The sequence below is a fragment of the Choloepus didactylus genome, chromosome 5 (assembly GCF_015220235.1).
Source record: "Choloepus didactylus isolate mChoDid1 chromosome 5, mChoDid1.pri, whole genome shotgun sequence".
Taxonomy (NCBI): Eukaryota; Metazoa; Chordata; class Mammalia; order Pilosa; family Megalonychidae; genus Choloepus; species Choloepus didactylus.
In genome coordinates, this window is record NC_051311.1 from 109,853,116 (window position 1) to 109,880,238 (window position 27,123).

The 27,123-nt window shown below is 40.6% G+C and overlaps 1 protein-coding gene across 3 annotated transcripts in view; it reads right to left on the reverse strand.

Annotated features, from left to right (window-relative positions):
* CDK6 (cyclin dependent kinase 6) overlaps window positions 1–12,346 on the reverse strand; it is a 234,551-nt gene extending 222,205 nt beyond the window's left edge. Inside the window, exons 1-2 of one of the 3 annotated variants that reach the window (XM_037836667.1) lie at window positions 12,013–12,346; window positions 8,632–9,241 (exon numbers count right to left, since the gene is read on the reverse strand). In XM_037836667.1, the coding sequence (XP_037692595.1) occupies window positions 8,632–8,864 (233 nt within the window). In that variant the 5' untranslated portion in view covers window positions 8,865–9,241; window positions 12,013–12,346. Of the gene's footprint in view, window positions 1–8,631; window positions 9,242–9,354; window positions 9,485–12,012 lie in introns of those variants that run through there. The other 2 variants (XM_037836668.1, XM_037836669.1) reach the window with 2 other exon arrangements.
* Between the last annotated feature and the right edge of the window lie 14,777 nt (window positions 12,347–27,123).

Sequence of the window (27,123 nt, forward strand, 5' to 3'; positions counted from 1 at the left end):
CTTCTTAATGATTTACATACAGAGTACATGGAACAAAATTTTAAATGTCATAAGGCAGTCATACCATAAGAACAGCCCCAGAAAATAAACAAGCAGAAATTTATTTCAATGTGTGACATAAAAATGAATAATTCTGTTTAAGATTTTTAAATTAAAAAAGAGGAGAAAGAATATGCAAAGAATCCAACCTCTCTTTGAGCTCATTTGAATAGTATAATTCTAAAAAACTCAGTAAGTTTTGACAATGTGTTTTCAGGAGCACTGTGCCCTCAGACCCTCCCATAATAAAATCTGTTCATGAACCTATTACCATTTGATAAGCCTGACACCAATTTCCAACATCCAGGTTAAAGATTGTATTTTACTATAACTACTATAAATCCAATAGACATCTTTTCAGAAATACCTAGCTCCATTCATACTTTCACATTGTGGAGGGAAAAATGAAAATACTACCAGCCAGCAACATATGTATATACATATATACACGTATACATGCATATATATACATATATACACACACATATATATATGTGTATATATACACACACAAACACACACACACACATACATTTCAGCTTCCTCCATCAAACTATAAATTACCTGAGGGCAGGAATTAGTTTTGTTAATGCCCTGTACAAAATGTGATTTTCAGATACTTAATTTCACTTTTTCATAGTAACCCTCTAAGGTCCAAAGAGTAGTAGTAATTTATGTTTTATTGTAGGGGAAACCGCAACCAAGAAACACTGAGGTAGCAGAGTCAGGATTGAATCAAACTATTCTGACTCTTAGCCCACAACCAGGAATGTTTTTGAAACTTGTTATGGAAAATTTCAAACATACAGAAACGAAAAGAGAATTGTACAACAAAACTCCACAGCTTTAACAATGACCATCTCATGGCCCAATTCTGTTTCACCTATACCCCATTTTGAAACAAATTCCACACCTTATATAATTTTATTCATAAACTTTTTAATATATAGATACTTTTTGTGATCACTGTCTTAATCACAAGATCTGTGTTGAATATAGCAGATGTTCAATAAATGCTTGTTAAATGCTAGATATCAATCAGGATAATCCATGTAGGAAGTAACCTCATATATGCTTTCAGACATTACCCCTTTCTGACTTAAATTAAATTCTGAATTCTTAAATGCTACACTCATTCATTCATTCACATATATTTATTCTGTGCCTACAGGATGCCAGGCACCATGCTAAATACTTGGGATACAAGGAACAAGACAACATATCCCTTCTTTCAGAGATTTTATGTTCAACTGTTCTGAACACAGATACATACTCAACTACATATGTCTTAAGGAACTGGAATTAATTCAGGCTGGAAGAATACTTCTTAACTAAACCTACCAGTTTTTCAAGGTGTAATCCAAATTCTCTGTACACAAACTATGGGGAGAGTAGAAGAAAAAGTCTGAATGGAATTCAAAATTTGGACATCCGTTTAGGAACTGTTAGGAAGATTTTACCTAATTCTATTCCCTCTAATAGTTTTTCCAGTATAGAAAGTCAAAGATATTAATGTGAAAAAGCAAAAGAATTCAAGCAATTGATAATTATTTACACCACCTTACATTTTAAAATGTTCAAATCGTTCTACTGAATGCGTGCAAATTTCCTCATGTTAATGCCTTCTTCATCATATATAAATTAAGTCCAAGACTGTACAGTGAACTATAGAACTACTTACTTAAACTTTAAAACTCACTTTCTTTAGTGTAAACTATATAAAAGATAATAAAACAGAAATGAAACTTTTTTTTCAGTATTTAAAAATTATTTCCTAGGAAACTCAACATGTTTAATCCAATATACAGATTCGCTCTCCTTCTTTATCTGACACTCTGGAGAATTAACACTTTTTCACATGATGGAAATCCATGCAGTCCCCTCCTTAAAAACTTCATTTGTTCATGTATTCATTTTATTTCAACTGAATAAGGTTGTAAGGATCACAAGACACTCCCTGCCTCAAGAAGCTTACAACTGGGCTGTGAGAGAGTAAAAAAAAGGGTGGTGGGGTGGAGGGTGGGGTTAGAAGTAATATAAGGAGGCAGGAGTAACTGAATGCTATAAAGGAAGTCTAAAGTTGTTAAGGTTCAAAGGAAACAGACATTTTATCCAAATGGAGGTATTAAGGAGCATACCACAAAAAAGGTGGCATTAGAGCTTGGCCCTGAAGGATTGGTAGCATTTCAACAGGTGGAAACGGTGGTGTAGAGGGGGGCCCAGACACACAATCCGTATCAGTCCAAATTAAAGTCACAGAGGTGGATGGTATGCAGGATAATAGAGGGAAATGGAGCGGTCTATTTGTAGGATACATGTAATAGACAAATGCAAAGAGTACAAGCAAATTTCAACAAAGCCAAAGATAGTATTAATGACAAATTTGGACAGCTGCAGAAAATTTTTAAATATATTATTAGTACCTGAAGGCTCTTACTAAATGGAATTTATGTGCATATGTGTATTGGGTGCAGTTAACAGCCAATACACCCAATAATCTCATGTCAACATTAGCCTGAGATACTTGCTACTACAGTGTGCAATTCTAAAAGGACAAAACGTCCTCATCTGAAGGGTTTACTGCTTAATTTATTCTACTTCATTCATTCATACAGGACATACATACATACATACATACATACATAACATACATACTAAACAACTAATAATGTTATTTATGGACATAAAAGGCAAACTCTTTGTCATCAAGACAACAAACACAAAAATTAATAAACTGAAAAGGCTTTTACATCTCAAGGGAATGCTTTCTGGTACGCAACGACTATCAGTAATCCTGTCCTGCTCATGTTGGATATAAGCTTGGGCTTGAACCTTAGCTATCCTCAATATGCATGCACAATGCATATACTGTGGAATAAAGCAGTTGACTACAAATAAAACAATTTGTTAGCTTCCCTACACGGATCAAAGGGGGTTAGACTAAGTTAAATCTAAGAACCTTTTCAATTCAAAAATGCTCATACCATGATTCTCATTCTACTGGACCAAATTCTTTAGGAAGGCTGGATATTGGAATCAATCATTAAAATGGCTGCTTAAATTACAAAATCAGTAATTACCCAAATTCAAGTAAACTACTACAGGCAAAAATTGGGTCAAAAGTATTTAATAATTATCGTGTCTCAAATGGACTTCCAGGCTGCTATTGCCACATCCAGATTCCTGCCACATGCCTAAAGGTGCCTTTATTGCACCTTTCAGGTGACAAGAGCTACACGTACAGCTGGTAAAACAAAAATCAGCAATATTCACAAGAACTGCCCAGCAGCTCTTACAAAATCCTCCCACTGGATGATGACCTGCTGGCCCACCAGACTTAAGAGAAATGGATCATCACTGAAATGGTGACCTTAATGTAGAAATGCTTATTACCAACCTCTGGTGCCCATCTTCATTGCTGCCTCTTAGGCTTAGGCCAAAGCCCAACATCACACACATGACCACCTCCTGTTTCCAATTTACCTACACCCAGATTTCACCTCTGCCATGTCCCACTGCACCCAGGAGGCTCCAATTAATTTACTTCCTATGGAAATAGGAAATCCCATCTGGACCTCAAAAAAATTAGCAATAGTGAGATTAGTTCTTCAAAAAGCAGAGTTAACACATACTTGCTTATATATTTGGAGGTTCTTAGGTTGCCTAATTTTCAGTGTTACGGTGTTCATTTCATTAAATAATAGGTGCCAGAAACACCCTATCTAATATTTCATTCATCAGACAAGTTTAAAGGATAGTTACAACCCACATTCTTTAAAAACAGAATCTAATGGAATAATCAAAATACTATTTACAGATATAATTCAGTAGAGAATAGTGGAAAATTCAGGAATTTCTTGAATTGATATGTCACTTATTCCTGGCAATCATCACCTTTGCCTACATATAGTTCATTATTTCCAAAATGGAAATGTACTCACTTAATTTAACTTCTTCCATCAAGCAAAACTTTTAATTGCTACTCAGATTTATGAACAAGTCAATAACTTTCAATGTCATGATAGACAAGTTGCTTGATCTCTCTGGGCTTCAATTTCTTTATTTATAACATAAAAGGTCTGAAAGACTTCCAAAATGTCTTCTAACACTAGTATCCTGTGATTTTACAATAACATGGCGTAAGTATCAGGTTTTTAATTATTAAAAAAAAATCCTGAGGAATCATTAGTGTTTTTTTTAATGGATAATTTTCTTTTAACAAAGAGGTTGGTTTTCATCGATATTTATTCACACATGACTTAAACATAAGAAGATACCCCAAAAGATATCCAAGTTTATACACATTTCCTTTTACAGACTATTCTGTCCTTGATTCCATGTTTATAACAGCTGTATAAAAAGGATGCAACTGCAATGTTAAAAATTTAATCCCTGGGTACAATACAGGTAGCACATACGTGTTATCTTATGGCATATGACACTTTCTATTACCTATTTGGTTTATGGTGCTCAACATATGCAGTCCTTCAAACATAGGGGGAACTACTGGAGGGCAGGAGTCAGGTGTGATTTACTTAGGTCTCTTTCCCAGAACCTAGCCCTGTAGTTTCTAAAGAATATGGACTTCCTAAATATTTGTTGAATAAGCAAAGCTCAAATGTTCATCTATATTAGTTACATGTCAATGCCTTCTTACATCGATGTATTTGTATGTCCCTAAGGTAAAATTTAATCTTCAAAAAGCATTTGATTCTGATTAGTGTTTTGGTTATCTTGTCTACTAAATCAGCCAATTCCTGGTAACCAAATTATCACAAATATTAGTTGCTCAACAAAACTGGTTAGGTGAAATATTGCAAAACGAGCCACTCCATATAAAGAGAAGCAAATTCTTAAAAGAGGAAAAAACACTGCTTATCCCATTACTATGTAAATTGCACAAGGACAGAAACATTTTCCAACTTTTTCACTGCTGTATCCCTAGCTTCTAGCAGTGCCTGGCACATGGTAGGCACTCAATAAACATTTGGTGAATGAACAAACTGTTGATAAAACATGTTATTATTTTATCTATATTTTCTTTAGTTTGGGATGTAAAACAGGATCTATTTGTGGAGTGCAGATGCTCTAATACAGGTTCACAATGATGTCAGATTTTCTGGCAAAAGCCACAGACTTTGGCAATACCAACTGTAAAATAACAGTGAATTTAGATCCCAAATACTGATGATCCTAGACATTTACTGGCTGGTCAAGCCTGGGGCCTGGAACACATAAAGTGCAGGTAAGCAATAATTCTAGTCATCATCCCTGTGCATGCAAGACGTGCCAGTGTCAGCAGTAGTCAGTCTTTTCTAGCAAATGCATCAAAATTAAATCTCAAATTTTTGAGGAAACTAATGTTTAATATGCTTCCTTCAAGTTTCAAGGCTTAACTATCTGTGGGGAAAGTCTATAGTTAGGTTCACTTACTTACGACTTAAAGGGATGTGCCCTTTTAAGATACCTTAAAAACCAGGCATAGGCACTATGGTGGACATTCTTATGCACTATATAGATAACACCTCTTAGGTTTTAGTGCATTGGAATAGCTAGAAGTAAATACCTGAAACTACCAAACTCCAACCCAGCAGTCTGGACTCCTGAAGGTGATTGTATAACAATGTAGATTACAAGGGGTGACAGTGTGATTGTGAAGACCTTGTGGATCACACCCTCTTTATCTAGTGTATGGGTGAATAGAAAAATGGGGACAAAAACTAAAGGACAAATGGGGTGGGATGGGGGGATGGTTTGGGTGTTCTTTTTTCACTTTTATTTTTTATTCTTGTTCTGATTCTTTCTGATGTAAGGAAAATGTTCGGAGATAGATTGTGCTGATGAATGCATAACTATGTGATCATACTGTGGACAGTTGATTGTATACCATGGATGAATATATGGTGTGTGAATGTACTTCAATAAAACTGAATTTAAAAAAAAAAACAAAAAAACCAGGCATAGGTCTGTAAAACTGATTCTGTGGGGCAACAATAAATCACAGGTTTGGGGGCCCAACCTTGACAACTCTCTCTTGGAAGAAAAAGAATTGTTACCTGTCCTTGATTTCCTGACCCTGTTAGAATAAATATTAGCAACCACTCAAATCCGGAACTCCTTAGTCTGGCTAAGAAAGTCACAGAGGCCAGTGGCTGCCTGCAGGCAAAGATGGAAGGGAAGAAACAGGAAGGAAATGAAAAGGGAGTGGAGATCTGTAAACTTGTAAGAGTGACACCATTATCAATAATTTTCTCAAGTGTCACTGACCTCCTGGCATATTCCCTGAGAGTCTTTTCTGTCAAACTAAAAGCTAATTATACTCAAGTACTTTCTAGGTTCCGGAACCTGGAATGTCTGGATTTGAATATGATTTGCTCTTTAAAAGGTCAGGTGAACTGATGCCTTCCTGGAAATTTACTGCTGGGCAAGGGTCCCACTAACCTGCCTGAATACAAACAATACTTAAGACATGTGAACTACTTTTATATTTACAAAGTGCTTTCATATACACTCTTACTTTACGTACAACTCCATGAGACAGGTATCACTATCACCACTTTATAAAAATAATTTTAGAAAATGATGCCTTTGATTCAGTACACAAGTATATCCTGAAATTTCACAATACAGAATACAAGTCATGGGTCAATTAGCAATCTCTGAAGACACACCAATCTCAAGAAGATAAATCAAGATAATAAAATGGATCAGCCAAAATCTACCAGCACAAAGGCAAAAACAACTCAACCTTCTTCAGTCACAAGAATGGATTGTGCTTTGTAAACTATAGTGTTACAGAGAGGTGCCTCTTGTTAGGATATTATTTTATTCACATACACAATCATCAACTTTAACTGGACATTCCATATGTAGGAACAAATAGAACAAGAACTTTTGTTTTAAAATTCTAGTGGCAGAATTCATTCTTTGGAAGTGTTTAGGTGATTACTTTGAAAAGATAATTAAGGGTGCTAACTGTACCCTCTCCTTTACCCTGTGATCTTGCTTATTCAAGCAAGGTTTTTGTTGTTTTTCAACAAAGAAAAAGACACACCCACACATACAAGGTAATGTACAGATTTTATATATAATCCCACCTTTGTAAAAACACTCCTTCTCCCAATCTCATTACCTCTTGTCCCTCCCTCCTTTACTGGCTGAAGTGGAGGTATAATGGGATCGTATCTTTAAAATCATTTACTACCTTATTTATGTATTTATGATTCTTTGCTGCCTTTCATAGCCTGAATCTAACTGTCTAGGCAACAAAGCACCACACAAATCACCCAGCCTGGGATAGGAGGAGTCAAGTTAAAACCTCCCAGGAAGATTTTGTAGACACTTTGGCTCCCTGAGCCTGTAGAGGGCTTGATATTTCAAAGGTCAGTCTTGGGTTTCTTCACTTTGATGACTAATGTTAAATTGTTTGGCTTTTACAAAAATATTTAGCTGTGCTTATTTACATAATTTCATCCCAGTGCACACAGTAGGCATGTATTTGTTGAACAGAATCCCCAGATGGATGAGGGAATAGGGAGAAGACCATGAGACTTCCTTTTTCCAACAGAGTATCTTAAGAGTTGAGAAAGGTAAAATCACAGTCTGATTTGTAGAAGTTTCTGTGCATTCCTTTTCAACTTTAAACTAGACATCTCTGTTTAAAAAAGGAAAAAGAAAAAAAGGATGGCACACTATACAGTGACAACCACACAATGAGGAAATTCAGCTATCACTTAGAAAATACCATTATCTTAAATCACACACTTTCGTTTAATACCGTTACTAAGCAGGCAAGACTCTCAAGGACTGCTGTCTTCCCACCCATTTGCACAACTTATCCAGGAAAAGCAAGGACAGAACATTCAGAATCTTTAGAAGATAACCACATCTTAGACTCACATCTGACCTTTTAGAATAGTCTAAAGACTATGCAGGACAGAAATATAAAGGAATAATGAGAAGGAGGTAACATTCTCGGGGAAAACATTTTTTTAAACGACACTATTTGAAATTGAGCCCAGCAATGAACTTCCTTAGATCATCAAAAATTACTCATCATTATGTATCATTAAGAAAGAAAAAAAAAACAAAACTAGGGGCATGATTGGCAAAAATCTTCTTGAAAGTTTCTGCATTTTTAACCTTATTTATACCAGACCCGACTAGTGAAGTTCTCTTTTTACTATCAGACCTCATCCTGCTACCTCTCTCTCATTCATTCTCTCAAAAATACCCCAATAACCAAAGAAAAATGCGTGGCGATAGTGGTGTCTTAGATTGGCTCGTTCTATCCCTATAAGGCACCTAACTCTCGCGGACTCCTTTTCGGGGTGCAGGGAGAAAACACTCAGACCTTGCACAGCGACAGAAGGCTGTGCATTTTCTGACTTGTCTTTCGGATCTGTCTGGCAAGGTCACCGGCGCTGGCTCGCGGCTCTGTTGACAAAACTTACTCGCACTCTGTAAGGTCAATGGGTCGCGCCCAGTCTCCCCAGGCACCACCCTCCTCCCCTGCACACTCCTGGGCTAAGGACCCTCAGCCCTCCCTGGGCTCAAGACCCCGGACGGCTCAGGCGCCGCTCTCCAGCTCACCTGACCACATTGGGGTGTTCGAAGGTCTCCAGGTGCCTCAGCACCGCCACCTCGCGGATGGTGGAGAGCGGCATGCCCTCTTCGCCCGTCTGCACCCGCACGCGCTTCAGCGCCACGAAACGGCCTCCGTTCTTCAGGTCCCGGGCCTTGAACACCTTCCCATAGGCGCCCTCCCCGATCTCCGCCACGCACTCATACTGCTGGTCCGCGCGGCTCAGGCCGTCCTTCTCCATGCCGCCCGGACGCCGGCCCGAGAGGCGCCGCTGGGGCGGGTGAGAGGCGCGCTCGAATCGCTCGCGGCCGCCGCTCACCTCCTCCCGGGCTCCCTAGCCCACTCCCTCGCGCCGCGGAACTCGATCGACCTCTCCCTCGCCGCGTCGGCTCCGGGACTCTAGCTCTCGCGGCCGCCGGGGCTCGATGGAACTACCTCCCCGCGGGCGGGCGCAGCCCTGGTGCCGCCGCCGCGAAACTCCGCCTGCCGAGTCGTCGCCGCCGCCGGAGGAGCAAGCCGATCCCTCCTCTTTCCTCCCCGAAGCGCAGTCCTCTGCCCAGACAGCGAGGCGATTACATAGTCTCTGCCTGAGCGCTTCTCAGTCCAAACTTATTTCACCTAAAAGAGGAGATGGCAGGACAAGAAGAAAGTGCGATCAAACATCTCAGGCGCCTTCCTCGGGGTTCCTGCAGATTCCCCCTCCTCCTCCTTCATGAAGCCCCCATCGCTACCCTCCGCGCTCTCCTGCCCTCTCCCAGGCCGTTTAATCCTTCCTGGTTCCTCCGAGGAAAGCGAAGTTACTTTAATAGAATTCTCTGCGGAGCTGAAGCCGTCTTCGCGCGGAGTGGTTGCAGGGGCCCCTCGGGGATGAGCGCGCCGCGCGGGACCCAGTGGAACGGGAGGGGGCGTGCCGAGCAGCCCAGAGTGTGCCGGGAGCGCGGGGGAGGGGAGGCGTCAGGCTCGCCAATGTCACGGTTTAATATTTATCTCTATATCATCGTTTATACTGCTACCGTCCCCACCTCCAGAGGCCTGAGACGTGCAGGGAAAGGGGGTCCTGGGGTGGCGGAGGGCGTTCAGGGGTCATGCACAAGCTGGTATGAAGAGACTGTGGGTCCACCCGTATGGGGCCGCAGAATGTGGGTGGGGGCTCCCAGGACCCTGTAACCCGATGCTGGGAGTGAGCGAGAAGGGGTGGTCAGACATCTGCTCGGAAATTGCTTCCTTTCTACTTTCAGTTTTTCTATGAGGAGACATTTCAAAACGACTCGCACACATGAATGGTCTTTTGGGGGTAAAGGAGTCTCGGCTGGAAACGAATTCTTCCTTCAACTCAGAGGACCTCCCTGGTGGAAACCCATAGAGGACAACCCATCAGATTGGGGAAGACTTGAGCTCCCGCTACTTAAGAGTGGGCGAGCAAGGGGCCCTGGAGGGGAAGTCGCTCAGAGGCCCCAAGGGTGGGAGAAAGGGGTGTTGCCCACACTTTGGCATGTTGCCTTCTTAAAGAATAACTTCAGGAGAACGGTAGCATAACCGTGACTCGCCCTTAAGTTTTCAACTGATTTCAACCAGAGTAAAACTCGACCTCCAACCCACCTCAGCCTAAAAGGGGGGTGGGGTGGGATGTTAATGCTGCGGCGCTGGGGGTAAGGCGCAGGTTGGGAATCGCGGATCTTTCCCCATTCCCAGGACCGTCCCTGATGTAAGTAGTGGAGGGGGCTGCACCATTTCCCCTTGGGCTTGAGGCCCGGTCCCGTCTGCAGCCGGACACCCCCGCAGTCCTCGGCACAGCAAAGCACGGGGTGGAGGTGAGGGGGTTCACCGCACTTTCCCTTCCCCTTCAGCTGCAAATCCGGGTACAGGGTACTCCCTGCCCACCATCGCGGCGGCGTCAAACATTCCAGTCGCGTGCCCGTAATTCCCGGGTCACCTCAGAATTACCTGCCTCTCAATCACCCGCCGGGAATTAAAGAAACAAACCGCGCGACCACACGGTGTGCGTACGGTGCTGACTGAGGCCAGGGTAGAGCCTCTCACCCTCGCGCCATCCAGAGCTTTCCTGAAACTGTGAAGAATAATACTGGGGGAGCCGAGGAACTAACCACCAGAGCCGGTCGGGGGCCAGAGCGAGGGCGAGGGCCACACAGGTAGTAAGTGAGCCGCCGCAGGCCGCCCAGTCAATCCCTCCCGCAACCTCCCCACCCCCTCCCAGTCCAGCCAGAAGCTCAGCAGCGAAGGAAGCATCCCGGGAGGTCCCACCCCCGCAGGAAAATGAGCCCGAGCCCCTGCCCCCGCCCGGATCCGCACAGCCCGCAGCCGGCGCGCTGGCTCTGTCCCCCTCGCTCCACGAGCCGTCGGCTCCGGCGGAGAAAAACAGGAGCAACAGTGCCTTTTTCCCCCCTCTCCTCCACTTTTTTTGTTGTTGTTGTTGCTTTCCCACGCTGGCTGAATGTGACTTGACCCCATTTCAAAAAAGTTTGACATAGTGCTTCAACATTTCCGCATTCCTCCGCGACTACAAAGGCTGCAGCCGCCTCCTTCTGCTTTCTGTCTCTGCTCTCTGTCTTCACACTCAATGAAATCCTTCATGTGCCTCTCCCGTAGCCTGCCAAGTACCGCAAGGGTCGCCACCAGCGCAGCGACAAAAGGGCAGACCCGGGACCGCGACTCCCGCGTGCGCACACGCAGATGCGCCCACGTGCACAGGACGAGCGCGCTGCGGGGTCCGAGTGCTGCTCTCCCTGGAGCTTGCGTTTTAACTCCGATTTTTTTAAGTTATAAAAGTAAACTTGGAAACTAAAGCAAAAGGCCTGGATACAGGCCGGCTGCGTGCACTCGTCTAAGTGTACACAACAAGCCCGCAGGGGCTGGCAACAGGAAGCTTGCGTTAACATTTATCTCTTGGTGGGGAAGGTGGAACCCACACCTCCGTGAGCTGGAGAGCCTTCGTGGGGAAATAAATATGGGGTATAGAAGCATACTCTCCCGCATGGAGCCCCCAGAGGCACAGCATTTTAATCTTTACATGTGGATTATCATGTGTGTCGGAGTGGAGTTCGAGTTCCTTTTGGATAAATTTGTGTCTACGTGGGTGTTTGTGGACACGGATATGCACAAGCACACGATGTCGGTGTTGGGGGGTATCCCTAGTGTGAGTTGTTCCCCTCTCGCCAGATTAGGAGGAATTCCTCTCGAACCTTCAAAGCCCCGAACCTACTCGGTGTGTCGGTTCGGAAGGGGTTAACCAAAGCAAGTCCAAGGACACACAGCCTCCCCCCTCACCCCCACCCTTTCTCTCCCTAGCCTCCGACACTGGCCCCAGGCCGGATATCTTCCCTGGGACCCTCTAACCCGCAGCCCACCCACCCGAGTGCACAGCACCTCACCTGAGGGGCCTAGCCGCCTCAGGCCGGCCGAGGGAGCTGCGTGTGTCAGTCCGACCTCCGCACGTGTCCACAGCCGCGCGGAGCAGGTAACCCGGCTGCAGGGAAGGCGTTACCAGCACTTTCTCTGGCGAGGGGGTGGGCACAGAGGCGGAGGGCGGAGGGACTGCGGAGGGCACCGCCCGCATAGCTCACTGGGGGCGGACGGGGGCCGCAGGGCTCTGGCCCGGGCTCGCGAACAGAGTCGGGAAAGTGAAGGGTGGCCACCCGACTGGGTGGGGACCCAGGAGGCCGCCTCTGCCGGACACCCACGCGGCGGCGGGGCTGGGGGTTTGTGGCGCCGTGGCAAGCGAGGGTGCAAATTAAAGCCTTTCGGAGGGAGGGGAGGTGGCCGAGACCCGGTTGTGCTCCGTGCCTCCGGGTTCCCCAGCCCTCGGCTCCGAGCGGTAGCGATGGTAGTGACGGTGGGGGGTGGGGGTGGGGGTGACGAAAATTTCCGGCTTTCACTGAAACTGGAGTGGGGGATCCAGCGATTAAAATAAGAGGCGGGAGAGGGAGAGGGTGGGGTGTGTCGTCCAGAGTCACTAAACCCAGGGTCTCCCAAAATTGGGGCTTTGACACGGTGAAACGGGGATATTATCAGTCCGTGATGTGGACGGATGAGAAAAACACAAAGCAACCAACAGTAATTACTAGAGATTGTGAGGATGGTAAATACTAACACTTCCCAAGAAACTGAAAAATCAGACCAAAAAAATAACTCTTCTTCTCTATTAAAAAAAAAAAAAAACTTTGGCAGGACGCCTTGCAGAAAAGAAAATACTAATCTGTCCAAGCACTTTTCACTTTCAGCATGAGCTACATTTGTTTTCCTTCGCTTCCTTTCGGCCGCACAAAGCCCTATCTTTTCCTTTTGGACGAAGGATATGGTTTGGAAATTGTCAGGCACTCTTGTGGTTAACGATCTACTTGACGGGGCCGCCTGGTTCATAATTATTAAGTGGTTAGCAACTCCTGAAGGGTCACTAAAGTATTCCTGAGGAGCTAAAAAGACTAGAATTTAGTGCAAATAACAGAACTGCAACATAATAGGCACACACACACAAAGAGGAGAGAACGTGGTTCGGTGGGTTCTCAGTTTAACTGCATTATTGGAATTCTGAAATTTGAAACCTGGTAAGAAACGAAGAATGTGTACTTTACCTGCTGAGAAAACCTTAGTACCATTATTTCAGGTGAAAATGAGATTTTTTTTTTTTTTGGCCGGGGGGGAGACTTTCTACAGGAGTGAAAAAAAAACTTAAAATATAGCTGTTTTTTTTTTTTTGGAAAGAATTCATTGTTCTCCCAAAATCTATATTTGTAGAATACTTGAAACTCTCCTAAACAAATATCTTTTTAAAAAAAGATTTTTAAAAAAAGATATTTCAGTGCTTTATGGAAAAATTAAAGTGCAAAAATTCTGTTTGAATTGGAAATATTACCTCTATAAATATCTTTTGACTTTTTGGATTAAACCATGTTACTAATTTTACAGTAAATCAGATTTTTTGCCCTGGTAAAATTGATTCTATACTAGTGTGGATAACAGGTTAGGTAAATAAAAATTGATGTATTTCCATTAACAAACATTTTGCAATGCTTTATAATAATTTTTCTTAAATAACGAAAATGAATAATGGCATTTCTTTAAGCTTAAGTTAATTCATAAAATACATTTTGTGTTTGGGACCATATCTTTCAAAATGAAATCTAATTTCTGAACAAAATTGGTATTTATAAAGATCTCTATAGTCTCATATACCTTATAGACTTAAGAAAGCAAGTTATTAGATTTTGTATTTATATAAAATGTTGGATCAATATTAATCACTAGACACAAATGGGAATCCTCCATTTTGATAATTGCCCACATCTATCAATGCCTTTTAAAACAAAATTTACTTGCTGATAATTAAGACATTTATATAATCCACAAATAATTGTCAATAGTCATAGGAACCCACACATGATTGCAAGAATGTATCAGTAAATGATTTGTTTAAAAAAATAGTAAACTCTAAATATCTTTAAAATTAACAGAAAAATATCTTTTCTACAGTGGATTCCATTTTTCAAAAACTGAATTTGTCAACAACCGTAGCTGGATTGGAAATTCCCTGATTTAGATTACTAGGACACTTGGACATGTGAAAAACCAATGAAACTTTATTCATGTATATATGTTAATACCCAGTGTTGATTTTCTTCCTGTCTTCTGCTTTTTCTGATATTGCTTGTATTTCATGCTAATTTCTTATTGTTCACTCTCCCTGGCTGTGGTTCACATGAAATCCCAGTTAAAGCTTCAGACCCAAGGAGGTTTTACAATGGATTGTATAAAATTAGTAACCACCAGATTGTTTTTGTTTATGGAGAACTTCCTCTGTGGTTAACAGGTTATCATAACAAAATTTGTGCAAAGTTTACAAACTTTAAACCAAATTCTGACCCCCTTGGTTGTAGGTCTTCTACGAATGAATACATAGCATTCAAGCATAATGCTTTGCACCAGTATTTCCATACTACATAACAGATACTCTAAAGTTGCAAATCATTTTACAGGTTTTTAAAAATTAGAATTCATCGATGTATCTTCAAACATGCTACTGTAGCTTACCCTGAAAATTTTCCTACTGTCACACAACGGATGTATTTCATGTTTGAACATTTTAATATCAAATATCTTTACCTTTTTGTTTTACTAAAATAAATTTTTAAAATGCTGGTACAAAATTAATAACCTTGTTTAAAAAATTAGTAATTTATTTAAAATTATTATTTATATTGGTGTACATCTAATTCTATAGCATGTCTGGTTTTTATTGGCTATTAGATTTTATAAAATATATTTTTCAGAAACTTGGGAAATGCAGTTTTGCTATCATCTTCTATACAATAGTTTTAATTGGAGGACCATGTAAATGTATACTTTTTGTCTATAAAGATCTCCTATTTATTGTTTTGATAAAAATATCCTTGGATTAATAACTTTGAAATGACTTCCCCCCATTTTAACATGTGTGTTTCAATATTATCTTTGTTAAGTAATTACAATACAAAACTTTTTAACATAAATGGTATAATATAATTTCATGCATTTCAGTGCATTCTTTTTTTACCCCCTAAATGTTTCCAAGGTGTTTTCTAGGTTTTACCTCAAAATATATCAAAAGTTTGCTAAGTATCTTAGGATACTTATTATCTTTTTCCAATCTTAAAATTCTGAACTCCAAATGGTTTTTCAAGTTCAGTCTTCTAAATAAATTACTTTCTGTTAATTTGGAAATGACCTGGAATTTTTCACTTTCTAAGCTGCATGTGATCTATTACATTGCAGTTAAGCAGTAAAACTTGAAAAGATTTAGATATTTTCTGTGAAGGAAAATAATATATAGGGTAGTAGTTTGTAAAATTTAAGGAGGAAAAAACAGACATTATTATCTCTCAGAACATTCCGTTTTCATGAGTTCTGCTCTATAATTATTACTATGTGACATGTCACTACTATGTTCATAGTTAATTGTCATCATCTTTTCTACTTTTTTCCCTTTTGATAGACATCCATATCTTCATTTTCCTTTGTGTACCTGTGTGTGTTTCTGTGTGAATAGCTGTATAATCTTGGGATATGGTCATGACATGTTCAAAACATGTTCTTAAGATCCTTTGATCATCTATATTAGAATTTTGAGTAACCAGAAAAATAACTATGGAATATACTTACAAAAGATGATTATCACATTAAAATACCTACATTCCTTTTCAGTATATACTGTCCTGTAATTTTCACTGTCTTCTAAAATTTCTTTTTTTAAGATGATACTTGTATCTTGACTGTCCACTTGGCCTAACAGGTATGTTGCCATACCTGCTTTGGGTTGAGCTAAAAGGTGTGTACACGCTTCACAGAGACCATTCAGATGAAGCAATGAAGGAACAACACAGTAGGGTGAATGATGTTAAGGTGGATTCTGGGAGTTACCAGGAAAGAAAAAGAGAGATACCCTGGGTAGAGGCTTCTCTGAACAAGTAGGGCAAGTGAAGGAAGCACATCCTGAGGTTGTGGGGCCAAGAGAAGCAGCCTTGGTGCTCTCTGGTGTGGCGTATCCAGACAACCTGATTCTCTCAGAACGAACTGCATTCTATACTGTCCTTATGCAATTATGTCTGTCTTAGTAAATGAGATTATAGTACATGTATCCATATTCATGCAATTCTGTTTTATGTTGTCCTATTATGGGTTTTTCCTGAAAATAATATGGAATGAAATTCTTCAGAGCATTCTTGGATGGTCTAGAAGAAAGTATATGATAGCATAGTTCTGTGGATCAAGCATGTTACCAGAAATTGAAGAGAAGGTCCTCCTATACATTTGTTCAAAGTTACTCATATCTTTCCTAGTATCTTCTTGCTTAGTAACTGACAAATATTTTACATTCAATAAATGTTTGTCAACAGAAAAGTTGACTTTGATCTGTTAGTCCCTCTTGTTTGGAGCTACTTCTTTCTATTTACTTCAGGGGATGTGTTTCAATAATTTTTTATATAATCTCAAAAAAGTATTTTAATGACATTTAAGAATCAGTATGCTGACTTCAGGACCCCAAAATCATGCCTCCTCTATTTGTAATTGCCTTTCCTCCCCATTTTTAGCCTTCTTCTCTGAATCCTACCATTCTTTCAAGGCCCAGTTCCTTCATAAAACTTTTGAGATTTCCCTTAGCTGGGAAGAATCCCTCCTGCTCTGAACTCTTTAGGACCTTTCGCTTTCTGCTTTATTAAAGCTTGATGCTCTGTTATACACCACCCTGAGCTCCCTGAGAGCATCGACTATGCCTTGTTCCCTTTGGCAATCCTCCAGCACCTGGCTATTGCCTTCTGGACATTATAGGTGTTTAATGAATGCAGCAGTGGTTCTAGTCTCCCTCCAGGAGTGCTACTAAAACAAGCAGGCACAGAAGGGCTGGAACAGATGTGACATAACTAGAATATCATTTAAAAGTTGGGGACCTAGGTCTTCTACTTTGCTTAAATAGGGAAGAACCAGGTCATCCTGCTGCTTTGAGTGAATTTAGTATGTTTTCTCTTGTACTGCAGATATTTATCATTTAAGTAGATGAGTTTCTAAAGACCAATTTCTGACATCTTGTCTGAAAGAAAATATGCTTAGATAAATTTCTCCCAGTCCTCTGAAAATCCCAATAAAATAGTTTTTCTTTAAGAAGAGCAAATGCTAAACTGTGGGGGTAAATGAGATACTAAGTAGCCTGGAACCCGAAAAGACCGCTAATTTTATATGCCAATATTCTTATATCTATGTGGGTATATCCTAAAGAATAGAACCCTTGATTTCTAAGTCGGGAGACTTGTGTGTGTGTGTATTTTTTTTCCCTAGTTCTTCCTCTCTCTAATGTTCTCTGTACCCTCAAGAATGAGTCATTTAATCTTTAGGAACTTCAGTGTCTGTGCCTATTAAATCGGATTGCTAATCATTCAGGAAGATGTTATGAAAACAGTTTGAAGAGAGACAACAAAGAGCTTTAACTTCGTAAGAGAAGGTATGGAGGTATAATGGAGGCAGCTGGTCTGGGTGTCAGGAGACCAGAAATTTAACCTGGTACCTGCCACAAACTACCTGTGTGACCTTGGGCAACACAGTTAAGTCCCTGGGTCTTTAGGTCCTCATTAGTAAAAGAGATATTAGATTATATGATTTCTATAGCTGCTGCAGCTCAAAAATGCTATGGTACCATTCAGTAGGCTCTTCCAGGCTCATCACTATACGGGTGTTTTTATACATCCCTTAACCAGGGTGGTGCCAGGGGATGGAACTCTGATGTCAGCAATCCAGAGAGGTGTCTGGATTTCAAAGGAGAATTATATAGGGTTTTCTCTAAATTAAACCCCTGGATTTTCAAGGCTGATTAGAAGTGAAGACTTCTAGAAAAATATTAGGGAAATTCATTGGTGTTTCCATTAGAGACAGGAATGGAGGAGCCAGGGATTAAATGTTTGATTAAACTAAATGCGATGAATTAAATTAATCAACCCTCAATAATAAAATGTGATAAATAAATTATAGCCGTACCCACAGAACCAGTATGCTCAAGTTTAGAAATCTTGGGTGAACAGAGAAACTTCAAAGATATTATGAAACATAACTTTGGGAGATGTGATATATCTGTAAACCATTAAAAACATCAGGGGCAGTTGTAGTTTATGAAGGCACTGGGGAAGTTCAGGGTGGGAGGGTCAAAAGTAGTATGCTGTGAATCTGAGAGGCTCCAGTACTATCAGGTATTCCTAGAGCTGCTGATCAAAAGCCATAATTGAAATGTGTGTAGAGGAACAGGCTGTTACCTGTGCTCTTATTTTCCACCACACTGGCCCATGTACATGGTACCAAGGTTCTCTCTAGATTACAGGGAGGGAAAGTTTAGGCAGTTGGAACCACATGGCCCTGGATTAGAAGCCTGGCTCTACTGGGTGACCTTGGGCAAGGTTCTTAAACTTCCAGATTCCCAGTTTCTCTCACCTGTAAAGTAAGGATACAAATATTTGCTTCTATAGGTTGGTAGGAGAATTAAATAAGTGCCTACTATGTACTACGTGCATTTGGCACTTTGTAGACACTGAATAAATATATTAGTTTGCAATCAATATCCCTTACATGAAATCATATTTCCTATTCTCTTTTTAGGGACTACTAACCATTTGTCTTTCTCTTTAACTCTACTGAAACATCTACTCACTGCAGGAGGAACAACCGGGGAAACAGAGCACACCCAAAATTATCTTGGGCCTTGACAAAACCACAACTGCCTCTAAGTATGTGGGGGATGAGGGAGAGGGTAAGTTGTCTCATCTGAGACTTCCCTCCACCTCTCTTTCTTCTCCAGATCTTACCCCAGGACTGCTCAATCTCCTGAATCTGTTCCTCATTGTCTTCCTCACCCTCTTCCTCCCATGTGGCTCTGTTCTTCCTTTGCCTACTGCTTTGGTATGGCCCGAAGACCACCCCATTATGCCCCTTCAATTTGTACCTCATATTGCTGTTATTTGTCTTAAAAATCCTGCACCTGGCTGCCTCTCCAAAAGCACCCCCATTGATTACTCTTCCACAGGCACTCAGTCCCCCCCCACTTCTGCTCACAGGCCTGTTTCTTTTCATATCAATCTCTTCCCCACCCTTCCACCTTATCTTCTTGGCTTAGCATAAGTTTCCTTGTCCTTAGCTGACCCTGTTTTTCCCACCCTACACGTTCTCCCTAGCAAAACTCAAGGGGAGCTCCTGCCTCCCCTCTTTTTTTCTTTCTTTCTTTTTTTTTTTTAAACTTCCCAAGGATATCTCCACAGTTCCTCATCATTTTGTATTTTGATGCTCAAATGCCTCCCTTTCAGCTCTTTTCCTCACAGCTTTCTTATCCCCCCTCATGGGCAATCAGATACCTTGGCCACACAGTTCCTAGGCTTCTTTGCATTGACTCCTATGAAGGTCCCCAAAAGGATTATGCACAACTTGTAGGCAGGGTCTGTGGCTTTTATTTCTTCATATCTAGCATCTGGCACAGAGTCAGTGAAAAATAAATGTAGGTTGAATGAAAGATATGCTATCGTAAGAAACATAGGTGCCATCAGATAATTTCCCCCTCAGAAGTCACTGGGTACTCTTCGAAGCTGCATCTTCCTCACCTATTTCCTTCTCACTGCTTTCTTTTTAAGGGTGAACAAAAATCTCCATTTTGGCTGTTCCATCCTCCCCAGTTGGGTTGCCCCAACACAGCTTCCTTTGACAGAAGCCAGTGTTATGAAGGTTTGATAGAAAACTCATGAAGCTGAATTGGTTTGACCTACCTGGGATTACACTAGTCTGGAAGAGCCCTGAAATCCAGACAAAGAAGTATAAACTTGATTAATGGGCAAAAAAAGAAAACTGATTTAAAGTTCCCAGGCAGAGGAGGTAGCTCTTGGAGCAGTGATAGGACAGAAGCAGTATGCAAGGCAGATGGCTTTCATAATGTAAGGCTGGAGGCTGCAATCAGGGAGGAAAATGCACAGGCTCCTTCTAGTGTCCAAGAAACAGCAAAGAGATGCTGGGTGATAGTCTAGAAATGGGAGGGGTAGATGGGGCAAGGAGAGGGTGGGAATGGCTACAAGAGAGAATTGAAAGGAAACATGGCAAGATTTGGTTAATAAAGAGATAAACAGAATACAGAGACGAGATAACATGTATATGGGCTGCTTAGCATAGCTTTAAGCAATTTTATATAAACTAGTACATTTAAAATTCCTAATAAATTTATGAGAATGTAATATTATTATCTCCATTTTGAAGACAAAGAAACTGAGACACAGGACAGAACTTCTAACCAGGCTTTGGGTCCTAGATTTTAAAAATGGTGCAGCCAATAATAGATAAAAGATGGCAAAAGAAGATGACTTGGGAGGTTAAGGCCCCACCCGATCAAGATGGTGGAGTGAGACACCAGGGCTCCATCCCCCACAGAATCTTTGAACAACCAGGAAGAACTGGCAGATACATCTTCCTCAAAGCTCCAGAATATCGTTAAGGAATTGCAGACCAGGGCAAGCACCAAATTAAAAAAAGAAAAGACATCTTAAAAGCAGTAGAATCTACTGGCTTCCTGGCTGGCCTTTGCCCCATACCCTCACTGGTTCAGTACAGAGCTGGCCCGTACTTCCAGTTCAGGTCCCTGGTGCTAATTCCCTCATGTGTGTGCAGGAAGCATGTATGTTTGGCCCAGTCTGTCTTGTGCCAGCCTGAAGGATTCAACTAGGACACTTGCTGCAGGCTCGCCATCCCATAACTTGCCCTACATGTTCAGGCAGCTCACAGAGCTTTTCTACAGGATGCTATAGGAGAGCAATCAAGTCATGGCTGCCAGGGGCAAGGGACTGCTTGGTATAGAACATACAGTGCAGTGCCCAGAACTGTGAGAAGATGCTGTTTCCTAGGGGAGACAAGACATTTGTATCTGTGTAAACATAGGAATTCCTAGGGCCACATGTGTGCCTGAGACAAGACACATGTGCAGAAAGGACCAGGGAAGACCCTATGTCTTTGCCTAGAGCTAGTCTTCAAATTCATTGTATGGCTAAGCTCTGAAGGAGAACACTCACACAGGTCACTCTGCAAAGACTGGGAAACGTGCTTTCTTTTTTCCTTATTTTTTATTTATTTTTTATTTTTTGTTTTTATAAAGTTAGCTCCTCGCATTCAAGAAAATCTCTGTCATAACACTACCTGGATACAAGTTAAAGAAGAGGTGCTCCAGAGTCTAAATCCAAGCAATAGCACATTAAAATATCAGAAGGTCCAGATTTGAACAACAGATTAAAAAACATACAAAGAGGAAACAAATGGCTCATGCAAAGGAGAAGATGAAAGTATTAGAAACCATCAACAAGGAGGACCAGACCTGAGAAATACCAGACAAAGACATTTTTTTAAATGGTCCTAAATATGCTCAAAGAGCTAAAGGAAAACATGGACAAAGTAGTAACAGACATTAGGAAAACAATTAAAGAGATTAAGAGAATATCAATAGAGAGGTAGAAATTATGAAATATAACCAAATGGAGCTGAAGACCATAGTGACAGAAATAAAAATTTCCTAAAGGGGTTCAAAAACAAATTAGAGTTAGCAACAGAAAAAAAACCAGTGAACTTGAAGATAAGGTAATTGAAATCATTCAGTCTGAGGAGTGGAAGGAAGAAAGAATGAAGAAAAGTGAATAGAGCCTGAGGAATCTGTGTGACACCATCAAGCATATCAATATAGGCATTTTGGGAGTTCCAGAAGGAGAAGAAAGAGAGAGTCAGAGAGAATATTCAAAGAAATAATGTCTGTAAACTTCCCAAATTTAATGACAGACATCCAAGAAGCTCAGTGAACTCAAAAGAGGATAAACTGAACTAGACCAACACTGTGACATATTATAACCAAACAGTCAAATGCCAAAGATAAAGAAAGAATTCTGAAAGCAGCAAAATTAGGGAGAGATTAAGACACTCCCAGATAAACAAAAGCTGAAGGAGTTTGTCACCACTAGATCAGCCCTACAAGAAAATGCTAAAGAGAGTTCTAAAGGTTGAAAGGAAAGGACACTAGACAATTGACCAAAGCCCAAGAAGAAATAAAGATCTCTGGTAAAAATAATGATATGGGGAAATATGAATACCGGCATTATTGTTGTTTTGGTTTGTAATTCCACTTCTTACTTCCTGCAGGATCTAAAAGGCACATGTATAAAATGTAATGAAAAATCAATGGTTTTGGATTCATGATATAAAAATATGTAATTTATGATAAGAAATACATAAGGTAGAGGGACAGAAAGGTATAAGAACATAATTTAGAAGGGACTTCCAGGGAAGATGGTGGAGTAGGGAGCTCCAGGACTCAGTCCTTCCATCAAAACAGTTATTATACAGACAGAAACTGCCTGAAACTACTGTTCTGGGGCTCCAGAGGCCAGAAGAACACTGTACACCATCCAGGGAACAGCAGGAAGAAGAGGCCGATAAACAACAGTAAAGAAGAGTGAGTTGCTCTTTCTGCCCAGTGGCTGCTGGCACCCATCCCACACTCTCATGGTGGGCAGCTTGGAGTCCAGTCCCTGGCTAGCTTACTGGAGACAAAAAGAGACATAAAAATCCCCTTTCCCAAGAACAGGGGTGGGCATGGTTGATCACTGATTACAGTTTTTGATTAGTGAATTCAGATCGCTGACCTGGCTCTGAGCTACTGTTTCAACCCTCCTGGGACAAAGGCACCAGCCATTCTTTCAACCCTGCTCCAGACAAGGCAGAGATGGGGGAGATTTAAAGATGCAGTGTTTCCTCAGGGCTGCAGGGAACATTCAGCTGAAAGGCTGTGCCAGGAAAGCACAGATTTGGGGAGCCATCAAAGAGGCTTTTGACACCCTTCCTGGTCCCCTCCCCAGGAGGCTATCCTTACCCCTTTCGTGGGTTCTTGGCCCTGTTTTGGCTGGCAAATACTGACTTGGAAAAGTCTTCTCCAGGGTGACCCTCCTCCTAGAATTTACCTTCCAGGCAAAAGCAACTAGATACAAGGAAAGGAGAATAAAAACTATAGAGACAAAACAAAAACAAACAGAACAGCTCAAGGTTCCTGGAGAAGGAACAAAGGAAAGGAAGCTTCCTGTAGGTGAAACATGTGCACACAAAAAATGCAATCTTAAAAACTATAGCACAATTGCAGGGCAAGAATCAGATGAAGAAAAGCTGAAAAAATCTGATTGGTTAAACACGGGCTATTCCAAAGGTCTACAATAAGTTGAGCCAAGTGTCAAAAAAGAGCCTCAACACAAAGCCAATCAACAATAAAGCCCTAGGCAAGAGCAAGAAACAGACCTTCAGAGTAAACTCATCAAGGTAATCAGATGCTTGGACATCAGCAAAAAATGACAAGTCATATTAAGAAACATGAAGATATGACCAAATCAAGATAAGTTAAAATTTCAGAGGAGACACAGAATTTGGAACAACTAATCAAAGATGTTCAAACAAATCTACATCAATTCAAGGAGATGAAGGAAAATATGGCTAAAGAGATAGAGGATATTAAGAAGACAATGTGTGAGCATAAAGAAGAATTTGAAAGTATAAAAAGAAACAACAGAAATTATGGGGATGAAAGGCACAATAGAAGAGATTAAAAATGCTCTAGTGGCATACAAAAGCAAATTTGAAAAGGCAGAAGAATCACCGAACTAGAAGACAGGACAATTGGAATCTTATAGGCAGAAAAAGGGATAGAGAAAAGAATGGAAAAAATTGAGCAGAGTCTCAGAGGTTTAAATGACAGCATGAAGCACAAAACATCTTTGTCATGGGTGTCCCAGAAGGAGAAGAGAAAAGGGGGCAGAAAGAATATTTGAAGAAATAATGGCTCCAATTTCCCAACTCATGAAAGACATAAATATACATTTCCAAGTAGCTCAACATACTCCAAACAGAATAAATCCTAATAGACCTACTGTGAGACACATGCTAATCAGAATGTCAAATGCCAAAGATAAAGAGAGAATTCTGAAAGCAGCAAGAGAAAAGTGATTTGTCACATACAAAGGATCTGCAATAAGACTAAGTGCCATTTTCTCATCAGCAAACATAGAGGTATGAAGGCAGTGATATGATATATTTAAGGTACTGAAAGAGAAAACTGTCAGCCCCAAATTCTTTATTTAGTAAAACTGGCCTTCAAAAATAAGGGAGAGTATAAAATATTCACAAATAAACAGAAACTGAAAGAGTTCATCAACAAGAGACCTACCCGACAAGAAATACCAAAGGGAGTTCTGCAGGCTGAAAAAGATAGGAGAGAGAAGCTTGAAGGAGAGTGTAGAAATGAAGATTATCAGAAAAGCTAACTAAAAGGGTAAAAAAGAGACAAAAAATATATATATAAAAATCAAAGGATAAAAAGGCTGAAGTAAGTACTGCCTTTACAGTAATAACATTGAATGTTAATAGATTAAACTCCCCAAACAAAAGATACAGATTGGCAGAGTGGATAAAAAAAGCACGATCCAACTATATGCTGTTTATAACAGACCTGCATTAGACCCAAAGACATAAATAAGTTGAAGGTGAAAGGTTGGAAAAAGATATTCCATGCAAATAGTAACCAGAAAAGAGCTGGGGTAGCTATACTATCAGACAAAATTGACTTTAAATGCTAAACTCTTATGAGAGACAAAGAAGGGTGCTATATATATTTTTTTAAAGGGACAAACCACAAAGAAGAAATAACAAGCATAAATATGTATGTTCCTAAACTAACCATGATGCCCCAAAATACGTTAGGCAAACAATAGAAAAACTGAAGGTAGAAATAGAAGTCTCTATAATAGTAGAGACTTCAGTACACCACTTTCATCAATAGATAGAACATCTAGACACAGGATCAATATGGAAACAGAAAACTTGAATAATATGATAAATGAACTAACAAACATATACAGAACACTGCACCTCAAAACAGCACGATATACATTCTTCTCAAGTGCACGTGGGTCATTCTCCATAAGATAGTTTATGTATGCTATTGAAGTTAAGTTGGTATCAAAGCAAATGAGACTGTTATAGATTTAGGCTGTGAAATTTAAGCTCCATGTTAACCACAAAGAAAATATCAGAGAATAAGCAAACTCACAGAAAGTAAAGTACAGGCTACCATGGGTAGGGGGCAAAGGGAATGGGGCATTAATGCAAAATGGGTGCATGTTTTCTTTTTGGGGTAAAGGCAATGTTCTGGTAATGGATGGTTATGAGAGTACTGCAACATTGTGAATGTGATAAACCCCACTGAATGTTAAGCTTGAGAGGTTTTGGAATGGGAAAAGATACATTGTATATATATTTTCACAATTTTTAAAAAATAAGAAAAGAAAGAAAGAGCAATTAAAGAGAAAATGACAAATGCAATACATGATCCTGGATGAGATCTAAGAATGGAGGAGAAAAGACTCAAAAGGACATTATTGGGACATACAGAAAAATTGGAATACACAATGTAGGCTTTATAACAATATTAAATTTCTTGAACTTGATAACTGCACTTAAGGTGACTACATAAGTGAATGTCCTTATTCTTGGGAAAGGTACTACATAAGTGAATGTCCTTATTCTTGGGAAAGGTACATGGAAGTGTGATGTCTTAAAGGAGTATGAAGTTTGCAACCTGCTCTCAAAAACAGTGTTCAGAAAATAGATAGATGATACATACATACATATACTGATAGATGGATAGATAGAATGAGAAGGCAAAAGTGGCAAAATGCAAAATGTTATAATTAGTGGATCTGGGTATTGGGGTGAGGGGCCGGGAAGGATAGTGGTATGTTGGAGTTCTCAGTATGGGGTATGTATTATTTTTGTATCTGTCCTGTAAATTTGAAATTATTTCAAAATAAAAAGTTTAAAGAAAAAAAAAGATGGCTTGGGGAAGGTTAGGAATTCTGCTTTTGAATTTGTGATGACAGCCAAGTAAAAATATCTAGTGAACACAAGGAGTAGATTACTTTTCACTTTTGCCTGGTTCTGTCTTAAAATATGCCCAGATCCTCCATCCTGGAGAAACTCACAGCTATTTTCAAATGACATCTGGCTTTTCTTCTTTCCAAACTTCAGAGACGGCTTCGTGGCCATGAAACTATCATATTCACACAGGACACAGAAGGGCACCATGCATGGTATGCTTGGTATAATGCTCTGCTGTCATCATCTTGAAATTCTTAATTTTTTTTTTTTTTTAACAAGGGGCGCTGCATTGCCATTTTGGAGTGGTCTGCACAAATTATGCTTCTGGGCATGCCTACCTAATGGAACATCTAGGATGGACACTCCAAATCTGGTCATTCATGTCACAATTCAGGCCTCCTTTACCCTTAAGGGGTGTATGCTCTTTTCTCTGCTTCCATACAGCTGTTCTCTCCAACACCATCTTTGACGCAGTCAGGGGTAGGTCTTCTTAGTTGTTAGGTTGTGCTCTTCTACCGCTGGTTTTCAGTCTTTTCTTAAAATTCTCTCCTCTTTTATCTATCGTAACTTCTGACTTCTGCCACTTCTTGATTTGATGTTCCTTTGCCTTTCATTATTAGCTTTTCTTCTTCATCCTGCTCAACATCTGGAGGTAACTTCCAAGGCACAAAATCTGCGGTTGAAATGTTCTTCTGTGAGCTTGTGTACTCCTCTCCATGGATTTCTATCATCCTTGTAGCATGTCCTGCCTCAACCTTACCCACGTACCTGACCTATTTCACTCTCCTTTTTTCTACCTGTTCTTGGTTTTTCTACCTACTGACTTCATAACTCTTTTAGATTTATGGCCTTTCTTCACTCAGTTAGCCTTTACCTTTGGCTTCTCTACTTAACCACCAGTCCATGGTAGGGCTTTTCCTACTTCCTATTGTTTTAGGCCACCCTGGGAAATACTTTGCCTAGGCTAGCCCTATTCCCTGATCTTTCATCTGACCAAGTACTAGAGGCTGATGCTCCCACTGGGTTTGCCTTAACTCTATTGG